Here is a 25,039-nt window from a genome sequence, read left to right as displayed (position 1 = left end):
CAAGATCAAAAGGAATTTGATTTTAAAATTAGAAGGAGAAGAGAAGGTTATGAAACTCGTTCTCCTCTAATGGTGAATTTAGAAACTTCCTAACTCTAGGGGAAGCTTAAGTGTAGAGGGAGCCTAGATGTAGGTCTCGATGCATTAATAACATGTGCATGAATATTTTAGTGTTTTTTTATTTTTCTAACTGAAGTAAATTATCAAACATCAAAAAAGGGATATTGTTGTTGCAATCATGACCTAAGTGGTCCGGTGTGATCTTGCATTTTGATATTTGGGCAAAGTGTTTAAATTAGACTTCACCTAAATATTTGATGTGTTTGAGTGTTCAAGGACTTGCAAAAACACACATAAAGCTTGGAGAGTTCATATGTCAATGAAATCGAGTGATGACTAGCTATGGCTTGGCGTGGCCGAGGTGATACACTTAGTGGCTTGGATGTGCAGTGAGATCATAGAAGGATGAACATCTGAGGGACCATTGGACGAGGAGCACTGAGATAGTATTGGAGCAAATCTAGAATGATGACCTGGCGTTGGCACAATCTGGTTGGCAGCTCAATGACTCGAGGCCCGTAATGATCAAAGAAGTTGTATGAGGTAGATTGAGGGACTACAAGACAGGGAGCATCAAGGCAACAAGAATGACAGTCGATGGAGGCAAACTATATAGGCAAGAGGCGCAAAGATGGCACTTGGAGGAGCTAAGGGCTCAGGTGTGTCCGAGCAACTTATGATCTGACACGAGATAGTCGATGGTAAAGACAAGCTGCAAAGAATATAACTCTGGTAAGTTAAGTGTTGGGTGACCTATATCCATAGGGACGAGTATAAAACTCAACATAGGTAGACTCAACCTTAGAAGTGGTCGTAGTCAATGTCAACAATCGATTATGATAACTAGTGACTAGAAAACCTATTACCACAAAGTGATTTGGGATTTAGGGTTTGACTAGTCGATTGGTATAGAATCCAATTGATGTTGACCGATAAAACAAGCAATCCCAAAGCTGTTATAAGCCAGAGTTTGTGATTTGAAGCAGCTGACTAATGTGGAACTAAGTCCATTGATAGATCAACAAATTGATTTTTTTATAAGTGGTCGTAGTCAATGTCAATAATCGATTGTGATAACTAGTGACTAGAAAACCTATTACCACATAGTGATTTGGGATTTGGAGTTTGACTAGTCGTCTGATATGGAATCCAATTGATGTTGACCAATAAAACACGCAGTCCCAAAGTTGTTATAAGCAAGAGTTTGTGATTTGAAGCGACTGACTAATGTGGAATTGAGTCGATTGATAGATCAACAAATTGATTTTTTTTCTTCTGTTCGTGACTAGGTCGACTAGAAGTTGATTGATGACAAGCAGTTAACTACTAGTAAGTTTCCAATCGACCGATTGCTAATGTGGTGCGATAATGGTCAGATTGTGACGAAACAATTGACTAATGGTATAGACAAGTTAAATGTTGAGCAATAGGGCAGCAGATAGACTTATGGCAAGGTTATAAAAGGAGTGGTGGAGGTCTCAAGGGCTAGCGAAACAGAGTTGGTTACAATTTGAATGTTTTATTTCCATTGCACTTATTTTGTTTAACCTTGCTAGTTTGATAGTAAGAGTAGTTAGAATCACATTTGCAGGTTTCAAATCGTTATTCACCCCCTCTAGCTAAGCGCACTAGTTTGAACCAAGGTTTAAAATCTCGACCTGTATCTAGGTTTCGATTTCAGACTGAAACGATACGGTTTCGGTACCGTATCGTATAGTGTCGTGCTGATATGATTTCAATACTTTTTTATTTATATATATAGTAATTATTAGATAAAAATATTTAGTGTATAATTTAAAAATAAGGAGTTGTAGTCCACTAACGTAGGAGGATACATATAGTTGACCCCACTTAGTGGTGTGATAGTTATTAAGCCAAATGAAATGGAATTGCATATGCAATAGTAGATCTTTGCTCTAGTCAACTGGAGCATAATAGTCGACTTGGATGTAGATTTTGAGTAAACAAAATGTTTTGATTCTGAGTGAAGTCGATTGGTGCAGTTGACTTGGTAGTTGATTAGTTAGAGGATCATTGGTTTTCTAGTTGACTTATGATATATATTTTTAATTTTTTAAATAATTAAAAATTTTAGAATTATTTATAAAATCTTAAAATTATTTATAAAATTTTAAAATTATTTTCAAATAATTTAAATATTTTTTATAAATTTTAATTTATTTTTTATTTAGAAAATAATTTAAGGTTTGATTTTGAATAAATTATTAATACGAAATTAAAATTTTTAATTAGAATATTTTTATTATTTTTATTATTTTTTATTTTAATAAAAAATAATTAAAAATAAAATCTTATATTATAATTATATTAGTTGATTAATAGTTTATTTAATTAATTATTAATTTATATAATATATAGTTATAATTTATATAGTAATTAATTATTAATTAGAAATTTTATATATAATTTAAATAATACATTTTATAAAAAACTTATAATTATAATTTATAAAATTTTATTTTATTTTAATATAATGATTTTAATTAAAATCGTTATATTAATTAATTGGATAATTTTATTAGGCTTTAATAAAGCCTATTTAAATTACCTCAGTCATAATTGAGAGTTGATTAAGATTTTTAATTTAATTAAACCAAAGTTCACAAGCGGTGCTTTGTTCCCACCCGTACGACACCGCGCGACACCTCGACACCGCCATGCCAGCTCGACTACGCCTCCAGAAGCGTCCCACGAGCCCAGCAACACCTCCGGAGGCGTCCTGCAAGCCTGGCAATGCCTCCAGAGGCGTCGCATGGGCCCCACAATGCCTCCGGACTCATCGCGTGATGGCAAGAACCCCTCCGGACGAGTCGCAAGGGCCCGACAACTCCTCTGCAAGGCCTCAACGCGCCGACACAAGAGGCGTGATCGTGCCGGTTTCGGTCCACGGGCGAAACGAAATGTTTCGCTCGTATCGGATAAAATGGCTCGAGATTTCATTCCTTACTTCTAAAGGTTGCCACATTTATCGCCACCCATTTTTACCTGTTTAATAGTCATTAACTCCTCTCTCCATAATTTCCGCTTCCACCAGCCTCATGTGATTCCTTTGCCCTCTCCAAGTACGCCATGTGTGTGACTTTTGGCCTCCACCCTCTCCATGCTACCTTCAACACAACTATTAGCCCAATCTCTCTCCAATTGATAACCTCATTATGCCTCTGTCTATTGCTATCCAACAAAACTCCTTCAACAAAGATGACATAAAGACGCTTGTATCATGGCAACGTAACATGAGCAAGTCTCTCTTTACTTAAAAAGAAAATTAAGGGGAGTGACTCCTATAGCAACATTGTTAAAGTTAAGTTGTGGGATGTTCTCCAAGACATAGATTCGGTGCAAAGGTTTCTAAATTAAAAGAAGCCTAGCTCTTTGATCTATTGATCAAGTTCAAACTTCATGGAAACTTAGGCATCAAAGAGTTGGAATAATTTTGGTACATTTGCAGCTTTCTATCTCCGAAATTATTCTTATTAATTTAGTTAGTAATTTTCAATTTCTTACATTTAAATAGAGTTTCTCATAAGTTTCTACATATAATTGTACATTATTCATCAGAAAAACACAAAAGAACTATCATATAGATAGCTTCTAAGTTAGTTTGCTCGTCATCAAAAGGAAAAAAGGTAAAAAATAAGATCCTTAGCATCACATTACTTTCCACTATAATCACCAACACTTATCAATAATCCAAGCTCAATTTGATGATAGGAAACAACACAATTGTCCCCAAATACATTAGATTAGGAGTGAGAGATGATAACCAGGTTATGCATAGAACAAGCTTAGTTTCATGAAAACTAAAACAAGCTATCCAAATGACTAACCATAACATACACACTAGGCCTCAATCACATTAGCCTATGTTTAGGGAGAAATTAACTTATAGGCCTAGAAATGTTAAAACATATAGGCATTTTGATTCTAACATATTTTTATATTGGAGTTATGATTGAAGATTATTTTCATTGAAATAACATGATCTCTTAGGAACAAACTCGATGTGCTAACAATAAGCACGTTGTAGCCGTTAGAAAATTCAAGCAAAGTGTTTATAACTTCTATTACATGATAAGTGTAGAACTCAATCACACATTAGGATGAAATGAAAAATAATAATAATAGAAAAAATATCTTCCACTATATTTTATTTTTAAGTGTTATATAGTTTAGTTAGGTATGTTAAACTTTGGTAGGATTATCTCTTAATTTGATAGTAGGTTAATGGTTACTGTAAAACAATATGGAATCTTATTTTATTACAAGAGATAAGTCCCTATTTATACACAAACATAAGGACCTATTATAGGAGAATTATTCTATAAAAAAAGAAAAACAGAATATTTATCCCTAACAGAATATTTATCTCTAAATATTCTAACACTCCCCCTTAAGCTGGAGAATATAAATCATATGTACCCAGCTTATTACATATGTAGTCAATTCGAGTACCTCTCAGTGACTTGGTGAATATATCTGCTAGTTGATCCTGTGAGTTAATAAAGCTAGTAGATATTTCACCATATATGACTTTCTCTCTGACAAAGTGACAATCGACTTCAATATGCTTTGTCCTCTCATGAAAAACTAGATTCGAGGCGATATGCATAGCGGCTTGGTTGTCACATATAAGTGACATTTGTGTAACCTCTCCAAATCTTAGCTCTTAAAGCAACTGTTAAGTGAAAGCTGAAGGAGCAACAAAACTTTGGACGATCTGTGCAGCACGGGGAGGTCGACCATGTAGGCTCCAACATTTATCAATCGTGTGTCCTAGTCGGTGGCAATAATCACACCAAGGGCGTTCTTTGCCACCCTTATGAGGTGACATGATCAACCTTCTTTCCATCAGTACCTGCTTTCGAAAAGGTGTTGCTACTGCTGTGTTGCTGGAAAAATACAAGGTAGGTGCTGTTGATGTCCGCCTACTTTTGGAAGAACGGGAAGAGGAGAAGAAAAGGAGAGCTGGAACTTGCTAGCTTGTTGCCGTTACTGGAAGAGGGCAGCAGAGAAGAGAAGCACGCGGGAGGCAGGACGAGGAAGACGTGTTGTTCCTTGTGTCGAGGAAGACGCGCGACGAGGAAGTCGCTGCTATTACTGCGTCGCAACGAGGAAAACGCGCGACGAGGAAGGCGTGCTGCTCGTCGCGTCGAGGAAGATGCGCGACAAGGAAGCAACTGCGATTGCTGCGTCGCGACGAGGAAAACGCGCGACGAGGAAGACGTGCTGATAGAGGTGCCGCCTGAAGGATCACCTCTGTTGATTCGTAATTGACAGCCGGAAGCAGTGAGCCGAGAGGAGAAGAAGTCGCCAGTGGAAGAGGGATCCCGAGAGAAGAAGTCGTGATCTGGTCGAGAAGCGGAAGAGGGATCGCGAGAGAAGAAGTCGCGATTCGGTCAGTACAAACAACAAACAGAAACACACGCGAGGAAAACGCATGGCTTGGTTCGGGCAGATAACCCTAAACTCATGTAAAATAATATGGAATCTTGCTTTATTACAAGAGATAAGTCCCTATTTATACACGAATATAGGGACCTATTTTAGGAGAATTATTCTATAAAAAAAAAAAATATTTATCCCTAACAGAATATTTATCTCTAAATATTCTAACAGTTACCATTTGATTTGGTAATAATTATTGGGACAAATTAGTGTTATTTCTTTGTAAATTTATCTGGTATTTAGTCTATAAAAGTATGATATGTCTATGTATTCTTCGGCCTTCAATTAATAGAATATTTTAATTTTCAATCCTTGTGTGAATCTCTGTATGAGCTTCTTTCTTATCTGAGATAGTTATCCTGTGCTTCATCAATTCTCAATTCCGTCTTAATTTTCTGTGATTTGAGGATTCAATTTTGTGCAACATTAGGAATTTAGATTCAAGTCATTGAATGCCAAATTATAAAGAGCTTATCTGTGAGTCATATTAATAAGAAGGATATAAAAGGGGAAAAAAAGTGAATGGGCTAAGGCATAACCTCCCAGTCAAAGAGTGCTGAAGCAGCAACACGCTCTTGCATTGGGCACTTTTGAGGACTTGAGTCAGCTATTTTAGCAAGTCCAGATAAGCTCTTTATAAAAGCAACCGTATCAGGCAAACCATGAAACTCTCCATGAAGTATTTCAAACTCCTCAAAGCATCTTCCAACAGGGCAAAAGGTTAATACTGAACAGCATTAGAAAGCATGAAGTTTGTTATAAAAGTATAAAACTCACAATTTTGAAAGAGTTTTAGCATTCATATCTGAATTTGATGCCATTGGCTGAAGACCAATTTCATTATCAGCCATAGAATACCAATCTGGTACCGTCATATCTCTCCCTGGAACTCTTTGTAACTGATATCCAAGAACTATGGCATCCCGCAATCTCCTTGCTCCACTCAACTACATTTGCAGAAATACATAAAAAAAAAACCAATCAGCATCATTATAAACCGAACAGTATGGTTAAAGAAATTAAAATTTCATGCCCAAGAAAATTGATTTTTCTCATAATCAAACTCATATATACAACATATAGAGAGGGGAAAAATAACACCATCGTTAACAAGATTGCCATAGGTGGGAAAACCCTGACTAAGTCATCAAAAGTAACTGCTAAAATACTCTAGCATTGGAGATGTCAGACTAGTTTTATTTTTGTGATTCCAGTAACTAGCCAATTTTATATGGTAATTCTTGTAGCACATTGTACATTGCCTTTTTTTTATGTGTAGGTCATATTCCTCAATTCGATATCAGCCTTAAAACTATAAATAGAGGGGTTCTCTGGTGGACCATTGTGACTTGCCACATTAAAATAGAGTATTTCTCCAAAGAAGTAGATGAGCAACAAAAGATCTTTAAAATTATGTTATAGATGGGAAAAAGAGAACGAAGATGTTGTGTTGGAAGATCTATTATAAAATAGGATTGATGATGCTATACAGGGAACTGTTACTCATTCTGGGGTATGAGTATCGAAAATTGGATGTAACTTTTTTATGCCTCCTTTATTAAATATTTTTAGATGTGGTCAATTGGGAAGTTGCTCTTCAAGTCAGAGTAATATGAGCAGGAGTGTGGATGCCTACACAAGTTGCAGGGGTAGATAATGTTGAAACTTAGATGCTCCACGTCCATTACTCTCATAAGTGCAAGTATACCAGTCCATTATAGCTATATATGAAAAGGGTACTAAATGACTAGTCATTTTAGGATGAAATGGACTCCATCAAAGCATCAAAGCTAGGCTCACGCCTCGAGTCAAAATGGGCATGAAAGATTTGTTGAATCTTAAGATGTTCCGTGTCCAGTGGTCCCATGTGGGCAAGTACAATGGGTCCAGTATATCCACATATCATAAGATAGTAAATGACAAGTCATTTTGAATGAAATGGTCTCCACCATATTTGATAGATAAGAATGCAAGTTTCAAAGTTGGAGGAACAGATTAATAGAAGTGAGAAGGTGCAGCAAACAATATCCTAAGCTTGCTTCAGATTAATTCAATAGCTAGAAAGTCACTATGATTATTAGTTGAGCTTGTAGGATTTGCAACAGACAAATAATTCAGGTGTATGTTGAGAAAAAAAATATTTAGGTAGCATCAAACTGAAGAAAATGAGAGCAGTGTTAGAAGTATTGCTAAGACAGACAATCATATTAACTGCAAATGGATCATTGACTGCATTAGTCATTGAAAGCCTTAAAGGGGCATATGGACAGCACATGATGCATTGACTAAAAACTATTTGTTTATAAAATTACATAGAATGGAATCAATCAGCTGAAAGTCTTTAGATGAAACAAAGGCTGCTATTATGTATAATAGAGTTAATTGACAATGATCAAAAGGACAAGCACAAGCTTCAAAATAAAATGAAGTTGTGGGGGGGGGGGGGGGGGGGGGGGGGGGGGGGGGGGGCGGGAAGTAAACAAGATAAAGACATTATGTGTACCAAGATTAATTATGTTGATGAGATAGAATTTCAAATGGTGTTAGAAATGATGGAACAAAGGTTATTCATTTGGGCACATACCTGATTAGAAACAAAATATTTTCCTTTAGCAGTATGCTGCAGTAAGCCAGCTATGATCTGAAAACAAAGTATAAAGTTCCCAAATTGAAATAAGAAACAGAAAATTGAAATATTCAAGGAAAATAATTCATCATAACAGGTGTATTTCATGAATTAATGGCAGTCAGACATGAACTTAATGGGGTTACTGACAGAAACATAAAACTAAGATTCATTTTTCACTGTATATCAAGGGGAATTCAATTATAGTTCATATCCTTGTGTTATTTCTTGAAAATATTCTCATTCACAGAATGAGAACCATTCTTTAAATTTCTAAACCACACAACAGTTGGAAAATTATTGTTGCAGGGCATTAAATGATATTTTGTAAGAGTATATATTCCATAGTAGATAAACATTACTACCTCACCGCCATCAATGCCTCTCTCATAGCATGGCTTAAGAGTGAGTGCATGCTCAAGATATGAATCCCATCGGCCAGTAAGCAAATCCCTCCTAATCATCTCCACACCACCCTGGTAATGCTGTTTAGCACAAGAAACAAATATATCATAAAAAATGAAATAAAATTTATAATTTTATAAACCAGCTCAGGAATAACTAGCTGAACCTCAAGCATATTGCGCAAGAATGGTTCTTCATTGAAATAATCCCTGCGTACAAAAATAAATGGCACTTTGTATGCCAAAGATTCACTGACAGCGCCATATCCAACTTTTCCTGCAAAAATCAACCAATTGAGAATGAAAACAAAGTTTATTTCATTTTTCTTGATCTTCAGTAACTCTTGAACCTTAATATTACCAAGCATGCAGTCAGAAGCAGCAATAAAGTCTGGTGTATATGCATCTTTTGCAAGCTTTACATAGTTTGGTGGAAGTTCTTGATTGTCAGATGCACCACAAACCTTCACAAAATATCACTTTAACAGATGCACCACAAACATTATGATGTCAAATACTGCAACATGAGCATACCAGACATAACCAACCATCAGGAAGCCAGTCTTGCTTAAGATTCCATCCTGCTGGCTATAATTGATGAATGAAACAAACTGTTACTTCCAGTGAAATACATTTCTCAGATCTGATAAGATGCATTTTCTTCCAATAGTCCCAAAATGTAAGAGGGAGGGAAAAACTAGAATAATTTAGTAAACACTCCAAGATCAAGTAAATGAACAGCAAAAATCAAAACCTACGAGGAAAATGAAAAATTGGCAAGTTACAGTGGTACATATGGCATGCAAGTATCAATTATCAAAATTTCCTTTCAAAACATGGTTTCCAAATTGAGATTAGGATTTCGTGGGTTCAAACCGAGGTCGATTTGGGTTTAATTTGGCTAATTTATGGCTGAACCAAATTTAAAGGGTTGAATCGGTTCGATCAAGTTAAAATAAATCCTTGTCCTCCTTTCCACGCACCACCTACCACCTTCTCCTTATTCCCCTCTTCTTCCTCTTTTCCAGCATCAGCCTTCATTCCCATCTCAACAGCAGCAACCCTAACTCTCCTTCCCCAAGCCACCAAGACCAGCAGCAACCTCCTCTTTTCTCTTCTGCCCTATACCAGCGAGAGCAAGAGCCGACTCAGCCACCAACAACGAGCCACAACAACAGCCTTTTCTCCATCTAAGTGCTGCCTTTTTCCAGCATCTCCCAGCCAACCATTTTCTAGCAACAAGGTCAATATTCCAGCATTCTATTTCCTAGTTTTCCAGCAAACAACAAGCTTCCTCCTCTCTTTCACAGCGGCAACAGCAACTTAGTTGTTGTCCTCTTCCAGCAATAATAAGTCCAGCACCTTCCCCAACATCCCTATTTCCTCTTTTTCCAGACAATAATAACTAGCAACTCCTTCCAATCAGTTATTGCTGTCATTGCCTCGAGAGAGAACAAGAGGAAAAACCACAGCTGCCTCCTCAACCCTTCAAAGTCCTTGTTAAACGAGGTTGTTGTTCATATGATAACCAATTAAGGGTAAGAATTGGGTGAATAAGTATTTATTGATATCGAGAAATAACTAATTAATTTCGACTAATTACGATTTGTTGTCTAGGTTCAATTGGCCAAATGCTTTGTATCAACGAAACACCTTCATTGTTTTGTCGATCAAAGGAAAGTATTGAGGTATATATGTTATTTTATTAAATTTCTGTTTAGGTTGGGTTGTCTAGAATAGAAAATAAATAAATTTGTCATTCGATAGTCATAGATATCATAGGAATTGAGAATATATCGAGGTAGCGAAATCAAATTTTGATCCATTGACTTCGAACTTTAGTCAATTTTCATATGCTTGTGTTATTATCATTATTGAATATTATTTTGGGTTCTCTAAGTTATTTTTATATTATACCTATAGATATGAGTTCGAGTGGAGCATCGTGACTTGGTAACATATATGTCACCATAGATAGAGGTGGGTAAATATATTTTTTGACTTCCACATATAGTGCATGAATAAATAGATAAAATGGATTATATAAGTTTGTATAAGAACTTTCATAAAATATCACAGCTCAAAATATATACTTGTAACAAAAAAAAAGTGAAAATTAGTGAGATTTGCTTACCTGTCCACCAAAGTTAAAAATAAGTATTTTGACATGATCTCCAATTCCAAGTTCCTTCCTCACCTTGCATAAAAGATTAAAAATATCAGATATGTGAAAATGTTTCAAGAGATCATTTTCTTCAGCTGCAGTACCTCAGATCTTGATTTGCGTAATCTTCTAACAACTAACGGAACATCAATAAGATTGCTGAATGCAGGCACTGTAAGAGAATGAGGATCATTTTTACAGTAAAAGACATGGCAATGTTAAAACTGAAAACAAAGAAATTTGAATTATAGGACATTCCACTTTACATACTAGGACAATATCCAGGAAGCCGGAGTAGCAGATCACAGTGAGAATAATCTTCAGCTATCTGCATCAATTTTATACATGACCCTTTTTAAATTCGAGAATATCAGGTAAACTAGAGTGAATTAATCGATAAGTCTTCAATAGGAAGATAAGGACATTAATTAATAACTTAGACACTATATAGATAAAGAGTAATTTTACATGCAAGGTTGCCAAAATTGACCTAGCATGGAATATTGAGAGGTTAATATGATTTAAACCTAACAGCAAGGTTTAGAATTTTACAATTTAATAAATAAATCAAAAATATATTTGGCATTCCTAACTTGCATTTCAATTTTTAATCGTGATTTAAACTTATATTTGGCATTCATCATCATCATCAAACTGTCTTTATGCCAACTATTAAGGGCTTGCTACATGAATCCTATTCATCCATCAAGCTCTAAAGATGTCACTAGAAATATTTGTTAAAGGTGCTTAATTACAGATACAAGGGGTCTATTTGTAAATGCCATGTATTAGAAAGTTGTGTAATTTAACATCAATGAATAATATGTTGGATTGAATTGTCCAATTAGAGGGGTTGAATAACTGGCTCCTAATTCTCACACAAAGACAAATTAAAAACAAGGTTAGTTACGAGTGTGTGTGTGATCTAACATGTTAAAAAATGTAGCAAAAATAAACAAGAAAGTAAAACACACATGCTAACAAATGGATTTTACTTTGTCAGAGACTCTATTCCCATTCCACAGCCTAAAACGCTTAAGGAACATTATTGTAATCCACTTTTACCATCCCTTCACAAAAGACAACGGGTAAGTGTCTACAATTCAAGGTTAACACCTCCAAGGTACCAATCATCCCCCAACTAATGGATTTCACAGTCAGGTTTGACCCTAACCACAATTTCACTCAATAAATATCAATATCAATTCTCCCTAACGATGAAAATGAAAGTACAAGAGAGAAATCAAGAGATCGAGGGTTGAAGCCTTTCAATCTTATTTAGACTCTTCAATCTTATCTTAACTCTTGAAATCCTTTGGCCACTTATTGTTGAGAACAAAAGAATTAGATGATTAACAATACATTCTTCAAGCTCAAAAGCTCTTATATAGCTTTGTTCATATACTAGACACCTCCATTCAACTAAAATTCTAATAACTTTATCAACTAGATCAGCACAACTAGACCATAGTTTGGAATCTCATACAGAGCGTTAAGTGGCAGGTCGAAACTTATCATTCCAATAAATTAGCGAAACTCAAAACTATTCAAAACTACTTGAAACATATCCATCGTGTGCTTGTGTCAATCATGTTGAATAGTATCGCATCATACTAACATCTGAAACCTCTTGATATTCTATAAAAAGATGTCAAGATGAATTGAAATAGTATTTGTTATTTTTTAGCTTTTATTGATGCAATACAATGTCAAAATTATGGGAGTCAAAGAATATAGATGTGTTCTCTTCTTATTTTTATTTTCCTTCCCTAGAAACAGTCTCTTACAAAATGTAAGGTAAAGCTACGTATAATAGACCCAATGTGACCGACCCTTCCCCGACAACCCACACTAGCGGGAGCTTCGTGCACCGGACTACCCTTTTAGAAGGAGAGCCTTGGCGTAACGATATCATGTGACCTTGAGGTCATAGGTTTGAGTCGCTAACTAGTGGGATAAGGCTTGGTTGTTGTTGTTGTATTTCCTTCCTCCTTCCCTATCTAAAATTCCACCCGCATCATATATTAAAACATTGATATAGTACTAAAACAATATCATTCTGGTCAAAGTCCGAATCAAAATTTTAAACCTTGAATTGGATAGTCCCCTTACTCTTACAACTTGTTGTAAGCCTCTACAAGGTTCAAATTAAGTTGATCGACAAACACAACTTGAATACCTCCCATCAAGGCTTCAACAACTAAGCCTTAGATAGTTCACCTCACTAACTATGCAATTAAATATTCTAACCCTAAATACAAACTCACATTATAACACATAATCACATGTACAAGACATGTATAAGGTGCATATGTCTTTAGTCTTTAGCTCCTCAATCAAGGCTGCTTACACAAGTCATTCAAGCACCTCATAAATCTAAGCTATCTGCCCTCAATCTATGCTACTTGCCCTCAAGTCATCCACCTCAGTGTCACCTTGCCCTCAAGTCATCCAAGTGTCACTACTTGCCCTAGAATATTCTAAGCTCCTCAATCTAGGCTACATGTTCTCAAGTCCACCAAGTGCTTCCTCGATCTAGACTAGCTACCCTTAAGTCATCCAAGCATCTCCTCGATTTGATTAACTTGCCCTCAAGCTCCACATCCACTCAATCCAAGCTACCTACCCTCAAGTTTTCGTCTACAAAACTAAGCCTGTACACTTGATACATCAACATTAAATACATATCAAACTTAACGTGTATTGCCAAGCCATCAAACAACATAGTATAATCCAACCACAAGTGAGAATCCATTTTCCCAATGTAATAGTCATAGATAAAGGGGGCTACTATGGCAAAATGCATTAATTTCTCTTATAACTCTAACATAGTATCAAGGAGGATACTAATCCATGTGATTCCCTAACTAGCAATCATGAAAGGAAATCATGATGCCTTCTACTCTTAACATTACACCCTCATGGGCCTTTTATATCAGCATGAGGCGTCACTACCTCTTGCAAGAGGAAACGAATTGTGATGTCGAAACTATAGTGCCCTCTTGGCGCCCACTTCATGTTGAAACTTCCACTTTCAATGCTTCTTTATAGTCTCTTTCCATATACAGACAATAATACCCTATGGATGCCCACTTTTGGTGCTCTTCCCCATCATCCCTCATTGCATATAAACTCTTTACGCCTACAAATCTTTGCACATTGCACTATACACAAGACTCCACCAGTATAATCTTCTTGCACAAGGTCCTTTATTTCTTTACTTGATACCAAAGTTTGCTACCCCTTTTACTGTGGAGACCTACTGCCTTGACCTGTTATACTAGTATAAGTCCTTAAGTAATGGTTTTTCAGGAACATATAGGTCATCGTTTTTTGGCTCCCCTTAAGAGCTCCCCCAAGTCCCCTTAAGAGTTCCCCTCAATTCAAAATTTTTTATATTCCTCTATTACTTCCTAAACCATATATCCTAGTGGTCTTTTGGCTCTTTCTAGTTCCCTAATGATCACCACAAAGAAGCTAAATAAGGAAAACTATGCCTTTTAGGTAGTTGTAATTTATGTCTAGTTCATGGGCAAGAAAAGATAGATCATCTTGCTACCAAAGCTGCTAAGATTCCTCAACCAGAGATTCCTAAGAGCAGACTGATGCACATTTGCTTATCCTCATGTGGTAGTGCATCAACCCCTTAGCATATTTCTCATTGACATTAAACATTTACTAGAATTTTCAAAGGGATGAAAATGGGTCAAGTTGACCTCAAGATAGGCCCATGGAAAGTATAAACCAAACCTTATCTTCAATGTGTACACCGCATGTGTGCATAGGCGATCACTACATCGAGAGTTATAAGAGATTTATCTATACAACATAATCACACAATTATGTTCCACTTTGAGTTGTAAATCATTAGTTGAAAATAACCAATTTGTTTTGAATTATGTATTCAAGTTTAGTTTTTAAAATATAATCTTGAATGCAAAATCAAATTTTTTAATATCAAAATCATTCCTGGATTGAGAAAAATCTTGTATTTGATTATTTAAATAAATTAAAAATTATTTTTTTAATTTATTGATTGATTTTCAGGACTTAAAATTAGCTTTTGAAATTGTTTCAAAAAATAAAATTAATTTTCAAGGTTTTTAAGTAATTTGGAATTCAGTTTTGGAACTATGGAAATTCAAGATTAATTCCTTATAAAAATATTTGGGAATTAATAATTTATTGAATAAATTATTTAGAAACTTTTAAACTAATTTATAAATTACAAAATTGAGTGGATATAAATTAATTAGAACAAAAAAATCAATTGTTTTAATTAAACACAAAAAAATCAAATTTGATCTACCAGCCCAAATTAAATTCCATCCTAAATTAAAATTCCTAACAGATTCAAGTCAACCATTAGGATCCAATCTCGTTAGTCTAAAATAGATTAAATCCTTTTTCATATTGAACCTAAATTAAAGCTCATTCTAAATTATAATTTGATTTGCATTTCTATTAGATCTTCATTTTTACTCAAACTCAATATATAGAATATTTAGGAATAAATAATCTGTAAAAAATTATTCTTTTAAAAATAAAAAATTTATTTTAAATATAGAATATTTATTCTCTCCTAGAATAAGTCGTTATATTCATGTATAAATAAGGGGGTTATCCCTTGTAATAAAACAAGTTTTCTATATTCTTTTTCACATGGTATCAGAGCGAGGGTTGGCTTAGGTTTAGGTTTATCCGTCAAACCAAGCCACGATCCCCTTCCCTCTTTTTCTCTCTCCGCGCCGCCGCGTGCAAAGGAGTTTTCCTCTCCTTCCTCAGAATCGCGGCGTCTTCTCTTCTGTCTCGCCGCCGAACCAATCAATCGGCGGCCCTCCCAATCGCGTTCCCTACACGCGCTTCTGTCTCGCCGCCTTCTTTCTGTTCGCCGCCGCCACGCGTGGAACGCGCGTGCGCTCGCTTCGCTGCTCCACACCGAAGAGTTCTCCTCTCTTCTCGCTGCTTGCGGCGTCCTCCGAACCTCCAGTCGCAGCTCGTCGCCGAAGGCAGCAGCGCAGAGCGAACCGAAGCCCTCTTCATCGCGCGAGGGACTCCTCTTCCCCGATCCTTGATCGCGACCTGATCCAGAGCACGCGCAACGATCTCTACCTCCAGGAGGGTGAGCACGCCCTCCCCTTCTTCTCCTTCCCCGGCTTCTGCTCAACAGGAGCCATCACCGGGGCCTTCTCTGAAGCAGATCGAAGCAGAGGAAGTTCCGGCACCTCCAGTTTCAGCATCAAACAGAGTTGAACTATTCCTCCGGAACAGATCTTCATCCGGATCCTCGTCCTCTTTGACCTCCTGATCTGAAGAGATCAAGCCAATCATCTGCGCGACCTGTGGGCGAGTAGGAACAGAGTGTACAGTGCACACCAACAGCAGCAACATCATTCCAAGTTACAGCCGCCGGCAGCCGTAAGGTGCTCAACAACAGCAGCAGCAGCAGTACCTTTCCGACTCGTAAGGGTGGCAAAGAACCACCATATCTGACCCCACCGCCTTCCTATGACGACTTTCTGAAATGGTATGAGGATCGAAAAACTTCTGATTCCCCTGTTGCAGTTGCACTCACTGGTAATTCCTTTGCTAGCATATCTCACTCTTCGAGTTCTTGGGTTCTTGATTCCGGGGCTACTGATCATATCACTGGTAATAAATTACTTTTTTCTTCTCTCTCAACTTCTGGTTATTTACCCTTTGTCACTATGGCAAATGGTTCTCAAACTCAGTCTCAGGGTATTGGTATTGTTCATCCTTCTCCATCTCTTTCTATTCATAATGTTCTTTATGTTCCCGGTGCTCCCTTTAATTTATTATCAATTAGTCAGCTTGCTCAGTCTCTTGATTGTGTCATCTCGTTTACAAAATCTTCTGTTTCCTTACAGGACCGGAGTACGGGGAAGATGATTGGCTTCGGATATGAGTCTCATGGCCTATATCGGCTTCAACAATCCTCTCTTGTTGGTTCGGCGGCAGCATCTCCCCTTCTTATTCATGCTCAGTTGGGACATCCTGGTCTTGATAAGTTGAAACTATTACATCCTAGTCTTTCCCACTTAAAATCTCTATCCTGTGAGTCATGTCAATTAGGAAAGCATGTCCGTAGTTCTTTTTCTCCTCGCACTGTGAGTCGGGCTACGTCACCTTTTGCTTTGGTTCATTCCGATGTTTGGGGTCCGAGTCGTGTCTCTTCTACATTGGGGTCACGATATTTTGTTACCTTTATAGACGATTTTTCCCGTTGCACCTGGTTATATCTAATGAAAGATCGTTCGGAGTTGTTTTCTCTTTTTCAATCTTTTTTCTATGAAATTAAAAATCAATTTGGTATTTCTCTTCGAACCTTGCAGAGTGATAATGCACGTGAGTATCTATCTACTCCGTTTCAGACCTTCATGGCGTCTCATGGTGTGTTGCATCGGACGTCCTGTCCTCATACCCCTCAACAGAATGGAGTTGCCGAACGCAAGAATCGCCATCTTCTTGAAACCACCCGAACTCTTCTTCTCCATTCTCATGTTCCTCTTCAATTTTGGGGTGATGCTGTCCTTACCGCATGCTATCTCATCAATCGCATGCCTTCCTCCACTTTACAAGGTCAAATACCTCATCATGTTCTTTATCCTCATCAGTCTCTTCATCATTTACCACCTAAGGTCTTTGGTTCTATATGTTTTGCTCATGCTCTCGATCCTGGCATGGATAAACTCTCTCCCCGGTCTCATAAATGTGTCTTCCTTGGGTATCCACGGTCTAAAAAAGGGTACAAGTGTTATTCCCCTACTCTCCATCGGTACTTCATCTCTGCTGATGTCACGTTCTTTGATTCGGTCCCATTTTTTGGGCCCAATGGATCTCCATCTGAGGTTTCTCCTTCTATGCCTGCACCATTGGCTATCTTTTATCCTCCGGAGGAGTCTTTGTCACCTCCAGAGACATCTCCTCCATTGCAGATTTATCAGCGTCGTCCTCGTCCTGCCTTGCCGCCGCCCACCACTGACGCTGCCATGAACTCATCTTTGGAGCCAAGTCTTTCGCCTTGTCCTCCGGTCCCATCTCCTGAGTCTGATGTTCCCATTGCACTTCGAAAAGGTATGCGTTCCACTCGTAATCCTTCTCCTCATTATATTTCTTTGAGTTATCATCGTATTTCTCCTTCCTATTTTTCTTGTCTTTCCTCCTTGTCGTCTGTTTCTCTTCCGAAGACTGCAGATGATGCCTTTGCCCATCCAGGATGGAAACAGGCTATGCTCGATGAAATATGTGCCTTACAAAGCAGTGGGACTTGGGACCTCGTTCCTCTACCACCAGGGAAGTCAGTTGTCGGTTGTCGATGGGTATATACGGTGAAGGTTGGTCCAGACGGAAAGGTTGACCGGCTTAAAGCTCGCCTCGTTGCTAAAGGATATACTCAGATCTTCGGATTGGATTATGGGGACACTTTTTCTCCTGTTGCCAAGCTGTCCTCTGTACGTCTATTCCTGTCCATTGCTGCTATCCGACATTGGCCTCTTTATCAGTTGGATATCAAAAATGCTTTCTTACATGGTGACCTGCTCGAAGAAGTCTACATGGAGCAACCTCCGTGTTTTGTTGCTCAGGGGGAGTCTTCTGGTCTTGTATGTCGCCTGCGGAAATCTTTATATGGCCTCAAGCAGTCTCCCAGAGCATGGTTCGGTAGATTTAGTACTGTAATTCAACAGTTTGGCATGACTCGGAGTGAGGCTGACCATTCTGTCTTTTATCGCCACTCATCTGCTGGTTGCATCTACTTGGTAGTTTATGTTGATGATATTGTTATCACAGGTAGTGATCATCTCGGGATTTCACAGGTAAAGCAGCATCTTTTCAAACATTTTCAGACAAAAGATCTCGGCAAACTCAAATATTTTTTGGGGATAGAAGTAGCACAGTCCAAAGATGGGATTATCATATCCCAAAGGAAGTATGCATTGGATATTCTAGAAGAAACAGACATGTTAAACTCAAAGGCAGTTGACACTCCAATGGATCCTAATATCAAGCTCATGCCAAATCAGGGGGAGCCTCTTCCAGATCCTGAACGATACAGGCGATTAGTTGGGAGACTAAGCTATCTTACTGTTACTCGTCCGGATATCTCATTTGCAGTAAGTGTAGTAAGTCAGTTTCTCAACTCTCCATGCAAGGAACATTGGGATGCTGTGACTCGCATTATTCGATATATCAAAAGCACTCCAGGAAAGGGTCTTCTGTACGAAGACAAAGGACATACTCGAGTCGTAGGGTATTCTGATGCAGATTGGGCAGGATCTCCCATTGATAGGAAATCTACTTCTGGTTATTGTATATTTGTCGGAGATAACCTTGTTTCTTGGAAAAGCAAAAAGCAGAATGTTGTGGCAAGATCCAGTGCAGAGGCAGAATATCGAGCTATGGCCATAGCCAGTCAAGAGCTTATATGGCTCAAACAGTTACTTCAAGAGCTAAGATTTGGAGAGGTTACACAAATGTCACTTATATGTGACAACCAAGCCGCCATGCATATTGCTTCGAATCCAGTTTTTCATGAGAGGACAAAACATATTGAAGTCGACTGTCACTTTGTCAGAGAGAAAGTCATATCTGGTGAAATATCTACTAGTTTTGTTAACTCACAGGATCAACTAGCAGATATATTCACCAAGTCACTGAGAGGTCCTCGAATTGACTACATATGTAACAAGCTGGGTACATATGATTTATATTCTCCAGCTTGAGGGGGAGTGTTAGAATATTTAGGGATAAATAATCTGTTTATTCTTTTAGAATAATTCTCCTAGAATAAGTCGTTATATTCATGTATAAATAAGGGGGTTATCCCTTGTAATAAGACAAGTTTTCTATATTCTTTTTCACAATGACTCTCACTATCTTTTAGCTACGCTCCAACTATTTAATCCCCTCATATACTAATTACAACTCTTGCACATCTCATTTTTGACATAACACACTATGCAACAAATATCTTATCCCGACACAAAACACCAGGCAACGCAAAGACTCCCTTCATTTCCTTCCTCTCTATGTCAACACAATTCTCAAGAGGTAACCAAGAGGTCAAATTTTTTTTAGGCAATTAATTCCAATTCCATTCCCTATTTCTTTTCCTCTCTTAATTTTTTTCTTCATCGCTAATTTTTCCCTCCATTTATCAACAAGAATAAACAGAGAAAAAATTGATAGTTAATTTTTCCTCCATCATCCATCCACGAGATAAACAAAGAGAAAAAAATAGATTGTTAAGTTTTCTCACTTCTTCATTTGTCCACGAGTAGTGCATGAAACTCCCACTAATGCAAGGTCCTAGGAAAGGATCAGATCACATTTGGTCATTTGTCCACGAGGTAAACAAAGAAAAAAACTATTTAAGTTGGAGGAAACAGATTGTTAGAAAATATATATATATAATATAATTTCCAGCATTATAAAATATAATTAGAATATTGTATATATAAATTTGATTTAATTTTAAACTGATCAAAATAAATCCAAATTAAATCCAGTTTAAACCTACTTAATCCTGCCATATTTGCTTAGTGTCTCTTTTAGCTAACCCTAAATTGACTTTTACTCAATAAACATCAAATATTTCACAACATAATATCAAAACTTGAACTCAAATTCAACATCTCAAGTACAACTCAATAATAAATATATATAACAATCAAATATTAATACAAATATTTTTTAATGAATATATTTATATTTTTAAAAATACCTAAATCGTATTAGTATGACATGATATGGTATCGAAACCATATCTCCAGTTATAAACAAAAACTTCAACACTCATCGAAATTTTAAACCTTGCAAGAGCATTCTAAACTTTTTTTTAATAATTCCTCCTTGGGGTCAAAAATTAGCTTTGTGCACATAAAGTTCTTCATATCAATAATGATAAGTATTCCCCCCCCCCCACTCCTTTTAATCATTCCTTATATGTACCTTATATGTATAAACAATGTATAAAATTTCAAACCATGTCGGTCAGTACAACCGGAATTTATCATTTTGTCCGCCGACTAACACCAACACAGGGTCGGAGCTGTGAGATCACCATGACCTCACGGCGACCTTGCGAGGTCACAAAGGAAGCCCGACCTCACGAGTTGCAAGGGCAAGCCACTGTCATCAGCCCCCTTTTTCTCTTTTCCTTTCTTCTTTTTCCCTTATTTCCATTTTTTTATTTTTTTAGACAATTCTAATTCCCATTCCTATTTTGTTCGATCTATTAATTTTTCTCTCGTTCATCCGTTAATTTTTTTCCACCTTCATCTGTTCACGACGGTAAACAAAGAAAAAACTTTTAACCTCTTTAAGAATAGTTAGTTTCACATCGCCTAACTAGAGCATTTATTAGTCATCTAAATACATGTCTATATCATCTTAAACATGTCTCTCGAAGTTTTCCCTCAATAAATGCAACCCTGACTTTCTCTCATATGTTCTTATTTCTTATCTTGTTCATTCTCATATGCCCGCACAACCACCTTAACATTTTTCATCTCTATGACTCATCTTCTCCTCATGTACTCGAGTCATAGCTCAACTTTTAGCTCCATATAACATAACAATTCTAACCGTCATTTTATAAAGTTTCCTTTTAAGTTTTAGAGATACTTTATCATCATAAAGAACAATTGACGTTCTCCTCCATTTCAATCATCCTACTTATATTCTATAAAAGACATCTCTCTCAATCCTTATATCCTATTGCAAAAATGATCCTAAATACTTAAAGTCTTAGTTACAGATAACTCGTCATCTCCTATCTTAATAATTATCTTATTACATCTAATATTTTAAACTTAAATTTCATATATTCTATCTTTACTCTACTAAAATCAAACCTTTCACTTCCAATGTTTTCTGCTAAGATTCGAACTTAACATTTACTCTTTTACATGTCTCATCTACCAAAATAATATCATCTACAAATAACATGGACCATAGTAGCATGATTTGAATGTGTCTAGTGAATTTTATTCATAATTAATGTAAAAAGATAGAAACTTAAAGTTGATCTTTGATGTAACTCTATCTTCATAGGAAACGCTTTAATTAATCTGCTCTTGTCATTACGTTCTCATATATATCCTTAATTATTTCTATATACATACGCTAACACCTTTCTTTTTTAGAATTCTCTACATAATTTCTCTTGAAACTCTATTATAAGCTTTTTCTAGGTTGACGAACAATATATGTAAGTCTTGTTTCTATTCTCGATACTTTTCAATTAGTTATCTGAGAAGATGTATAGCTTCTATTGTCAACCTTTCAGGCATAAATCCAAATTATTTTTCGATCACCATGATCTCCTTCATTAATTCATAACATAAACAAAGAGAAAAAAAGAAACCTCTTAAAGGATGGTTAATTGTTCCCCACCTTTATCTAACTACGAGGTAATAGAGAAAAAATATATTAGGAAAAATTAAAATATATATAATATAATATAATAATTTCTAACCTTATAAAATATACTACTAATCAATTAAATTATTTTGTATACAAATTTGGTTAATTTTAAATTGATCAAAATAAACCTACTTAATCCTTCCATGTCTACTTAGTGGACTTCAAATAGCCCTAAATTAACTTTTATTCAATAAGTATTAATCATTTCAAAAGATATTGTCAAATTTGAACTCAACATTCAACATCTCAAATATAACTCAATAGTATCTATAACAATCAAATATTAATAAAAATATTTTTTTAATAAATATATTTTATATTTAAAAAAGTACTAGAACCGTATCAGCATGCCATGATATGGTACCGAAACTGTACTATTTCAATCTTAAACCAAGGGTCTAATTATTCTTCAATAGTCTTCTAACCCTCACCACCCATGAGAAAGTGGTATGGCAAAAGAGAAGAAACATTATTTAGTTGAGACAAATGTCTATTCCCCTCTTATTCTAGAGTAATGTCATTTTTACTATATGTTGTTCTACCAATCCGTTTCCCTAATTGCTCTGTATCCTCTTTTGTCATAGGTAGCTTTTTGGCTTTGTTATACCTATTTATTTCTCTTATCCCTTAGATGAGACAAGTAATCCTAAATTCATCAAGTGTTTTTTCGTGGCTACTTCCATCTTTAGGGAGGTTACGTTTACTACCTCTAGAGTTATGCCATGTGTTTATCTTTGTTAATGTGACCTTTGAATTGGCTCTTTTTTTTGTTACCACTTTGTTTTGAGATGGTGTAAAAGGTGCTCATTATTCCTACTTCATTGTGCATTGTCATACCATGTTCGATCCTTGTCCACACCACTCACATACATCTATTGCTGAAGGTTGCAATATGAGTATATGCCCTATACTTCTGAGAGACTCCATGTACCTATCACTATCTCAGATAACCTCTTATTTGGACCTCATATTCTTCAGAAATACACTAGCCAATACAATGTCTCATGCTCACTTTCTCACTATTTATACTTTATTGTCACCTAATTATCCTATTTGTTGATCCTCTTCTTTAGCTTCACAACAAATTCCTCAAACTATCACAAAGAGCCTTAGTGATCCAAGCTAACGACATGTCATGATCAATGAGTTAGATGCTCTCCACTCTAACCATACTTAGAAAAAAAAATTTATTCCATCATGATAAGTCTATTGTGGGGTGTCGATGGGTATATTAAATGCTCCCCTAATTTGAATATATGCAGTGGGACTATGTAGGGTAAGAGAGAAGCTAAACTAATTTCCACATTATTCTTGACAAAATTTAAGAAGCCATTTTAAATGAACTTTTATCTTGTTTAGGTAAGCATCACAACATTAGTGCATTTATTAAAATTCATAAGCATGTTTGAAACAAAAGGAAAATAGTTTTTTTAACTTGTTAAAAAAAAACCTAATACATAGGATGTGCTTCATTTATCAAATTTAATTTTAACTTAATTATAAGCATAAGTTTCTGATTTAAAGCTCAAGCTCTGTTTAAGCTCAATATATTTTTGTAATGACAATTTTTAGCAGATTAAGATTGAGTTCATTCAAGTGTGTTTATAATCTTAATAAGAAGGTTTTAACATAATCAAGTCCCGTTTGGCAAGGCTTGTTTGCAACCTAATTATTTCTTATACGTTCAAAAATATTTTATGCATCTGGGGGGGCACACTCAAGGGGACAGAGGCAAAGCAGGATAACTAACCAAGAAGATTGAAGCTACCAAGTAGAATTCCAGACTTTATTTGCATGTAACTGTCACTACATAGCCATCAAAATATCAATATAAAGAAAACAATAGACAAATATTTCTAGTACAACTGAAGCATCGAAAAGATCCATATGGAAAATTTCTTATGAATTTCCTTTGTGTTATCAATGTTCCTTGGAGTTCACAGGTTGCTTTAAAATGATCTACAGAAGGAAAAAAGAAACTATAAAAAGGGATGGGTGTCCAAGAATGAGCTAGGAATTAGTTGGGTAAAAACAAGCAAAGGCCCGATAAATGAAATGTCCTTAATCCCTAGCTCTTTGCTTGGAGATATTATACAAGAGGACTCAAAAATAATTTTCAGAGAGAATACCCCGTACGGTAGAAAATAGATTCTTCTTAACCAGCAAATAAAGAAAAGGACAAAACAAGCACCTGCCAAACAATAGCTCTATGGTGATTTCCAGCTTCCATGATATATTCAGCATATATGAAATCCCAACTACAAAGTCATAACATATAATGATAAAGTGAAGAGAAAATAATGCCTGAAGTGAAGAAAACAAGAAAAACAAAACCATAGAAGCAAGATTGGAACCTTCATTTCAATTTTCCTAAATTTATATTTCGTAGCTTCTCAAATTATGGCTGTAAATTGTCCCTCAAGTTGCAGAACCAACATAAGATCAGATCATATGCAAACATGAATGAAACCTATGTTACTGTCCAAATACTGTTTTTGCTACCCAAAGACCGACATCAATTCATGTGATCCAATTATTTAAAGTTGGTTACATATAGATCATATGTGATGTTGTATCCAAGCAACACTCAGGTCACAGAATGGCTGACAATTTCTCAAACAAAGGAGCTGTACCAATAGATTTAAAATGCTAGCTTATACTCCTGTGCTAAGGCCTACGAGTGAGCATCTGAAAATCCAAACTGGCCTATAAAAAAAATCAGTTTATTGATTTTTCAGGTTACTGTCAAGTATATAAAACAGATAGCGAGAAGATATACATAGATATATTTACATACAAGTATTTATTTATGAATATATGAATACATATATACATATGTCTGCTAATATTTTACAGAACTGAAGCTAATATGTT

General features: G+C 36.1%; 1 protein-coding gene across 1 annotated transcript; it reads right to left on the bottom strand.

Moving 5' to 3' along the window:
- Positions 1–6,065: 6,065 nt before the first annotated feature.
- LOC141816626 (L-arabinokinase-like) lies at positions 6,066–24,423 on the bottom strand (the record flags this gene model as incomplete). The annotated part of the gene is given in 11 exon segments (XM_074704371.1): positions 6,066–6,228; positions 6,304–6,473; positions 8,111–8,167; positions 8,518–8,637; positions 8,724–8,833; positions 8,918–9,020; positions 9,091–9,144; positions 10,691–10,753; positions 10,825–10,892; positions 10,991–11,048; positions 24,357–24,423. Coding segments are annotated over 11 exon segments (1,033 nt in total), but the record flags the coding sequence as incomplete, so codon positions are not given.
- Between the last annotated feature and the right edge of the window lie 616 nt (positions 24,424–25,039).

Source organism: Curcuma longa, unplaced genomic scaffold (genome assembly GCF_044706935.1).
Source record: "Curcuma longa cultivar G26 ecotype Majalengka, Jawa Barat unplaced genomic scaffold, ITB_CL_G26_1.1 contig_17433, whole genome shotgun sequence".
Lineage (NCBI taxonomy): Eukaryota > Viridiplantae > Streptophyta > Magnoliopsida > Zingiberales > Zingiberaceae > Curcuma > Curcuma longa.
The sequence above is the reverse complement of the archived record's forward strand: the minus strand, read 5'-3'. Positions and strand labels throughout refer to the sequence as shown.